Genomic DNA, 7,791 nt, shown 5'->3' on the forward strand with positions numbered 1-7,791 from the left:
CCCTGGGGAGACCGCACAAGATCAGGAAAGTCAAGCATAGCACCTGGCATTTATTTTTAGCATGTTATTAGCAGCACCTTTATCTCCAAGATAGGAAGAGTCTCCCCACTCTTTGTTAGAATTTATGGTTCAGGATTGTTTGTTTGGTGTTTTTTTTTTTTTTTTCCCCAGTCAAGCCCCAAGGAAGAGATCACAATAGAAATCTCTGTATTCTGTGAATTTTCTAAATCCCCTCCTCACAAACACTGATGGGGATAGAGATCTTATCAGAGAGGGTCATATGTCTTATCAGGTTCATTTAGCAACCCTCAGGGGCACGACTGAGGCAGATCGCAGCACATATAACAAGCCACTCATGCCAGCCATTGCATGCTCAGAACCCAAGAAGAAAGCATGAAGTGGTTTGGGGTCCTCGGGCTGGTGGCCCTCTCAGAATGCTTAGTCACGTAAGTACAGGGACTGCAGTTGGCACCAGCTCTCTTTCTGGGCTCTTTCTTGCCTTCTTATTCTCCTGCCCATCCATGGGTAGAGGAGAGAATATCATCATTCCCAGACTGTCTTAAAGTTCCAGTTTGCATTTATTGATCAGTAGCTTACTACGTGCACTGCGAGGTCCAGATGTCTTGAGGCAGGCCTGAAGGGTTGTACAACTCCAGGAGTGCCAGTCATATATTATGAGCTGTGAGAAATGGCACCTCTTGGAATTGTTCAGTGTACAACTGTGCAACTGTAGGCATGGTCCTGTCTAGGAACAGCATTTCTCCTTCATTTGTTTCTAGGTCTTCTCTTTGCTCTCACTCCATTTTCATATGTATATGTCTCTTTGGTTGTCTCTCTGCATGAAAAACTCTTATTTTTTCTAGTTTGAGTCCTAGTTACTCTACCCTCTTAATTTCTCTAATTTATTCCCCATCGCCTCACTTCCTTCATAAACTCTCTCTTCTGGTTGAGCCCTGAAAAAAGATCAACAGGGCTACTGGCAGGCCCAGATTTGCCTCTAACAAGCAGCGTGACCATAGCCAAGTCACCGACTCTCTATAAAAAGAGGATGATGATTTCCATTCTACTTCCCTCCCAGGGCTTCTTTGAGAAAGATACAGTAAGACGACAGTGGCAATACTGACGACTGCCATCGTCAAGAGCCAGGTGCATGATAGCCACCATTTTGCTTAACACCCCAGACATTCTATGTGAGGGGGTTATTACCATTCCACCTTTTTGCAGGTGGGGAAACTGAGGCACAGAAAGGCCACATGGCTTTTGCAAGATTATGCAACGGAAACCTGTATTCAAACCTAAGTTTATTGCCATAGTCTTTCCATTGTGTTGGGTGGTCTGCCTCAATAAGATGACATCCTAAAAATGTTTGGAAAATATGCGGTAGGATTACAGCGTGAGAAGTAGCAGTTACATTGTAAATGAGAGATCGCCACCTCTCATTTGTTTCTCTTTCCCGATGCCGGCTTCAAGAATCCCTCTGACAAGGATCAAGTCCATGCGAGAAAACCTCAGGGAGAAAGACAGGCTTCGCGATTACCTTGAGAAGCATCCTTACAACCTGGCCTACAAGTTTGTGGACTCTGCAGATCCGGACCCGGGGGTATATTACGAACCTATGAGGAACTACCTGGATGTAAGTGTGGCAGGGCGGGGGCAGGGACAGGGGCAGGGATGGCTCTCCAGAGAGCCCCCTAGGGCTCTGGCCAAGGGCTGGAGGTCATCTGGAGGTGCGAGCAGGGATGCTAGGTCTGGGGCTCCTGCAGGGAGAGACGCTGGAAAACAGGGATGGCATCCCCAGAGGAGAAGTCACCCCCACCCTCAACTCCTGGTCTATGGTGACCAGGTCCAGCCCCAAGAAAGACTCCGGTAAAAAAGTTATTGAGCGCCTACAGTTATCATTATTGTTAACAAAACTTCCCATTTCTTCTCCAAGAATGCATAGCCCAGCTGGAGAGACTAGCAGAACATAAACAAAGGTCAAGGAAAAGGGCCACCTGCATGGTACTGATGTTAAGTTTTGAGTTTAAAAGAAGTGGCCTGGGGTGACCCAGGAGGGCTGCCTAGAGGAGGAAGCACTCAAGCTAGGCCAAGTGGGTGGAAAGGATTTAGTGAGCTGCAGGGGACACCGAAGAGCTTTTCAAATGAGGCACTGGCCTGAGTAGAGACTATAAGGTCGAGTGGTTGAAAGCTGACTTCAGGAGACACGGGACACCTGATGGAGGCAGGCACCTGGGGGTCAGGGAGGACTAGGGCAACCTGCCTTAACCATCCCTTCCCGGCGCCTGCAGCTGGCCTACGTCGGCACCATCAGCATTGGAACGCCCCCACAGGAGTTCAGGGTCATCTTTGACACAGGCTCGTCGGACTTATGGGTGCCCTCCATCTACTGCACCAGCCCTGCCTGCAGTGAGTGCCTGCTCCCCCATTTCGGGCCCCCCCTCACCCCGTCCTCTGTCCTTGGCAAGCTGACAGATGTTCACCTCCTGTGTCTGCAGCTAATCACAATGTCTTTAACCCTCTGCTGTCCTCTACCTTCCGGATCTCGGGACGGCCCATCCACCTCCAGTACGGCTCTGGGAGGATGTCAGGATTTCTTGCTTATGACACCGTTCAGGTAACGTGGAAACCAGAGGCTGAGGAAGGCTGGCCTGGGGAGCAATGAGGGCTAATAGGACTGAAGGTAGGGTCAGGTGGGAGCACCTGTCTTTCCCAAAGTCCCCCAGCAGCTGGCTGCCTGCCCTGGGGCGCTGGGTCCCTAGGGAGATAGTGCCTCCCCCGACACATGGAATCCTAGACTAGCTAACCCAGAGAGTGAGTCATCATGCAGGCGCGGCTTGGGGGGCGTGATTTGCAGCTCCTTTCCCCATGGTGAGCTCAAGGCTGATTTTCCTGGAAACATGGAGAGGTGCAGGAAAATTGCCCACTTTTTTTCTTTTAAAGATTTTATTACTTATTTGACACAGAGAGAAAGAGCACAAGCAGGGAGAGCAGGAGGCAGAGGGAGAGGGAGAAGAAGGGCTCCTTGCTGAGCAGGGAGCCCAATGTGGGGCTCCAATCCAGGACCCTGGGATCATGACCCGAACTGAAGGCAGACACCCAACTAACTGAGCCACCCACACGCCCCAACTGCCCACTTTTTTTTTTTTAAGATTTTATTTATTTATTTGACAGACAGAGATCACAAGTAGGCAGAGAGGCAGGCAGAGAGAGAGAGGAGGAAGCAGACTCCCTGCCAAGCAGAGAGCCCGATGCGGGGCTGGATCCCAGGACCCTGGGATCATGACCTGAGCCAAAGGCAGAGGCTTTAACCCACTGAGCCACCCAGGCGCCCCCAACTGCCCACTTTTATATTCTCAGACTGTGGCAGGCACGGTGCTGGGTGCTTTCATTGCCAGAACTTGTTTGATCCTGCACCAGCCCGACGAGGCAGGCACTGTCACTGCCATCACGTGGATGGGCAAACCGAGGGACAGGGTCCCAAAGTCATGCACCTGCTAAGTGGCAGAGCGGGGGTGTGAAACAGGACTCACACAGACGGGGGATGTTTTGGGGGAACAAGAAGAGCTGATGTGGGGTCTCTGGGTGTAGATGGGGGCTCCAGGCACTCAGGCAAAGAAGCAGGGACCACAGAAGTTGGGGGGCTTAAAAAATGGATCCTGATCCTTGGGGGCCTCTGAGACTCTAATAAAAGCTATAAGCTGCCTCCCCTAAAGTGCCTGAACACACACACACACACACACACACCAGCATATTTCCCAGGCAGAATTTTCATAAGATCTCTGCCGGCACGTGGTACAACAGGCTTCTCCCCTTGGGCAGATGAAGAATCCACATGAATTGCAATGGATTCACTCTACTTCTGTCATCAGACCATAGTCATGCCCAAAAGGAGCCTATCCTCCTCTCTGTCCCTTGTGTCCTCAAGCGGAAACAATTTGGTCGCACTCTGAGTCTGTTTCCCCTCCTGTAAGAGAGAGATGATGTCAGCAGGAGAAGCAGGTGTGGGTTAAAATCCACGGGGTCCCGGCACACAGAACCTATGTCTCCGTTCTGGCTTGTCATAGCCAGCTGAGGTCCCCGAGGGCCTCCGTTCTTCTCCATGCTGTTAGTGGCATCTCCTAGCCCAGCCCCGCTTTCCAAACCTTTCCCTGGTGACACCGTCTTCTCCCACAGTTCGGGGGCCTCGTTGACGAATCCCAGGCGTTTGGCCTGAGCCTGAGGGAACCCGGCAGGTTCATGGAATATGCAGTCTTTGACGGCATCCTGGGCCTGGGCTACCCCAGCCTTGGCCTCGGAGGGACCACCCCCGTCTTCGACAACCTGTGGAAACAAGGTCTCATTTCTGAAGAGCTCTTCGCCTTCTACTTGAGCAAGTAAGTCTGGGCTGGACGAGTTCTTTGTCCAAATAAGCCATAAGATGCTTCCAGTCACATGAAAAATTGGAAACTACTTGATCTTGAAGTTTCTGGAGAGATAGCCTCATCTAGGGGGAAGCAAACTATGGCAGGGGGGCGGGGGGGAGGGCAACTCTTGCCTGCCCCCTGTTTTTGTAAATAAAGTTTTATTGAGAGGTAACCACGCTCATTCGTTTCCATCTGGTCTGTGGCTGTTTCCATCTCGTCTACAACGGCGGCATGAAACAGTCACAAGAGCTATCCTTAGGCAGCAAAGCCTAAAATCATGGCGATCTGGCCCTTCACAGGAAAACTCTGCTGACTCCTGCAGTCCAAGTCCCTCATTTGACCAATGGGGGAAACAAGGCTCAAAGGGGAGCTTTGCACAAGATTTCCCAGGAAGGGGCCTATCAATGGGCTGTAGCAAAGGCCTCTCCGAGCTGAGGTCTCTAGAATGGGAGAGAGCCGGGCTACGGAGCAAAGTCCCAGGCAGAGGGAAAAACCTGTGCCATGGTCAGAAGGAGCACCTGAGGCCCAGCGAGGGAGCCAGTGGGGCTGGAGCACTGGGGAGGAGGGAGTGGAAATGGAGCCTGGCAGGGAGGCAGGGGCAAGGTTCCCCTTGGGTTCTGCGCCCGCCCCCCACTAACATCTTAGCGTGCTCCCAAGACCTGCTACATAATTTGCAGGAACAGTGCAAAATGAAAATAGGAGGCCCCTTGTTTTACAAGTATTGGGAATTTCAAAACAGGGACAGCAGAGAGGTGGGGCTGTGCAGCCCGCACCCTGTGTGAGCCTAGACACTCGGCTTTGCTGAAAGAGGACAGGCCAGACCTCTCTGGCTGACATGGCCCCTGACCACATAGCCGAGTGCTCTGATCGCCGAAGGGGAAAGGCAGAGGGGGTGGTCAGAGCCAGCCCAGGTTCGGACTCAGCTTCACCCTCCACTAGCCAGACCTCCACCCCGCTGTGCCGCAACCTTCCTGTCTATAGAATGGACAGCAGAGGAGAGCCTACTCTATGGGGCTTTGTGATGTGTGGACAAGTGAGCCATGAGAAGCGCACCCTTAGACAGTGCCTGGTGTGCTGCTAAGCTTGAAAAAAGCTACCACCCCCCAGTTATTTTCCCCTCACAATGAGCCCTTTCCCACTTCCCCCCTCAGAAAGGAGGAAGAGGGCAGCGTGGTGATGTTTGGCGGTGTGGACCACTCCTACTACAGTGGAGACCTCAACTGGGTGCCCGTCTCCAGACCGCTCTACTGGCAGTTAACCATGGACAGGTAAGCCTGGCCCTCTGAGGGCAGCCCCGGGTCATGCCCACACACATGCACACAGAAGCACACACACACACACACACACACACACACACACACATACATCGCCCACAGGTTCTGATAGCCCCACACTCCCTGATAACTTCCAGATACCAGCAGACAAAAGCTTAAAATGCCCTTTGGAAGCTTCCATTGCCCGAGTCCTGCCCCCGGCATCCACGCTGGGAGCTGGTGGAGAGCAGCCGGTGGCCCCCTTCCTGTCATTCTGAGCACCTGCTCAGAGAAACTCCGTCTTCACTACGTGGGCCCCATAACGAGCCAGACACCAGAGAGGGGTCTCTCATCCCTCCCTCACTTACTGGTTCATTCATTCATTCAACAAAAATATGTCGAGCACCTGCTGTGTGCTGGACACTTGAGAGAGGTGCTAAGGACAGAAACTGCTCCTACAGAGCTTGCCATGTATCAGGACAGATGTACATGAAACAAGTCAGACAAACAATGAATTACCATTTTGATACATGCCGGAAATGAGTAAAATTATGCCAAGGTGACCGAGAGAGGAGGCTGACTGAGTCTGGGGGAAAGGCTTCCCTAAAAAAGTGACAGTGAAGCTGGAACCTGGAAGAAGAGGAGAAATTAGCCAGACAAAGGGAGTGGGGATGGTTCTAAAAAGGGGTACCAGCATATGCAAAGGCCCTGAGGCACAAGAGAGCCTGGGACATTCAAGAACTGAAGGAAGTCAAAGGTCAGTATGATCAGAACAAAGGGAAACAGCTGGCAAGCATGTGCTGAAGGACTGTTCTGGAGATAGCCAGGCAGAGTGCAGTAGTGACGGGAGCCCCCAGTGTGATCCTGCTACCTGCTTTATCCCCCTGTCTCTCAGCATCTCCATGAACGGAGAGGTTATTGCTTGTGATGGTGGCTGTGAGGCCATTATTGACACCGGAACCTCGTTGCTAATTGGCCCATCTGACATTGTCTTCAACATCCAGAAGATCATTGATGCCAAGCAGTCCTACAGTGGCGAGGTGACGGGTGATGCCGCAGGGACACTCTGGGGCTCTCCAGACATGGAAGGATCGGCTGGGCCAAACTTCTCTCTCCCTCTTTCTCTGACAGTACATGATTAACTGTGACACCATCAACACTCTGCCTGACATCGTCTTCACCATCAACGGCGTCGACTACCCAGTGCCAGCCAGTGCCTACATCCGGGAGGTAAGGACCCAACCCTGGGGTCTGGTCCTCAAATCTGGGACTTGCAGGAATGTGGCATAGCAGCAGGGAGGAAGACGCCCCCCCTGGAGGCCGAGCCACACCATTGCGGATGCTGCTGGGTGGCCACGAAGGGCCCCCCTGAGGCTGGGAAGGCTGCTTAGAGAGGGGCTGAGCACAGTCTTAGGGAGCAGGTCAGGGGAAGGAGAGAAAGAATGGCATTCTCCGCAGAGGGGAACAGCCCAGCCTGAGTCACAGGAAAGACACAGCAGAGAGTGAGGGGAGCTGCAGGCAGTTCTGGTTCCTGGCTGCCCGCCACTTCTGCAGCTGCTGAGACAGCCACGTGGCTCCCGGGAAAGGAGGGCGATGGAGCGGAGAAGGGCTGGCGCTGAAGGCGGGCTGCAGGTGAGGGCTCGGGCTGACTGGTGACTTTCCGTCTCTTCCAGGATCACCAGGGCACCTGCTACAGCAACTTTGATGAAGGCAGAGGCGGCCTCTTGCTCTCGGACTACTGGATTCTGGGTGATGTCTTCCTGAGGCTGTATTTTACCGTCTTCGATCGCGCAAACAACACAATTGGCTTGGCTCCGGCTGTGTAAATGCAGGCGCTGCTTCAGGAAGCAGCCACGCCCGCCCCGCACACGCACACACGCGCGCACACACACACGCACACGCACTCACTCGGGGCATTCCTGCCCCGGGGCCAGCCGGAGCTCCGTCTGGGGCTCTGCAAAGCCCGCGCTCAGAAGAGAATTAAAAGACCTCATTTTCCATAGTGCTGACGTGAACGAGTGCCTCTCTTTGGATCGGGGATGGGGGGTTGCATCGGAATCAGGCAAGACTCCAGAATCGAGCAGGGAACCGCCCGTGAGGGGAGACCAGTGCCAGCTGGGGGAACTACCGGAAGG

General features: G+C 53.2%; 1 protein-coding gene across 1 annotated transcript; it reads left to right on the forward strand.

The window, feature by feature from the left end:
- The first annotated feature begins 393 nt into the window (after positions 1-393).
- On the forward strand, positions 394-7,585 carry LOC125079390 (pepsin F-like). The gene is made up of 9 exons (XM_047692966.1): positions 394-446; positions 1,471-1,633; positions 2,289-2,406; positions 2,496-2,614; positions 4,174-4,373; positions 5,555-5,671; positions 6,552-6,696; positions 6,788-6,886; positions 7,330-7,585. The coding sequence occupies exons 1-9, from the start codon at positions 394-396 to the stop codon at positions 7,480-7,482; spliced, it is 1,167 nt and encodes a 388-aa protein (XP_047548922.1). The 3' UTR covers positions 7,483-7,585.
- The last annotated feature ends 206 nt before the right edge of the window (positions 7,586-7,791 follow it).

The sequence above is a fragment of the Lutra lutra genome, chromosome 10 (assembly GCF_902655055.1).
Source record: "Lutra lutra chromosome 10, mLutLut1.2, whole genome shotgun sequence".
NCBI classification, from domain to species: domain Eukaryota; kingdom Metazoa; phylum Chordata; class Mammalia; order Carnivora; family Mustelidae; genus Lutra; species Lutra lutra.

What these genes read in the sequence shown, in the direction of transcription:
- LOC125079390 (XM_047692966.1), top strand. Translation starts at nt 394, where the DNA reads ATGAAGTGGTTTGGGGTCCTCGGGCTGGTGGCCCTCTCAGAATGCTTA. An exon ending in TGGCAGTTAACCATGGACAG is followed by an intron (nt 5,672 to 6,551) that starts GTAAGCCTGGCC and finishes CCTGTCTCTCAG; the next exon opens with CATCTCCATGAACGGAGAGG. An exon ending in CCAGTGCCTACATCCGGGAG is followed by an intron (nt 6,887 to 7,329) that starts GTAAGGACCCAA and finishes CGTCTCTTCCAG; the next exon opens with GATCACCAGGGCACCTGCTA.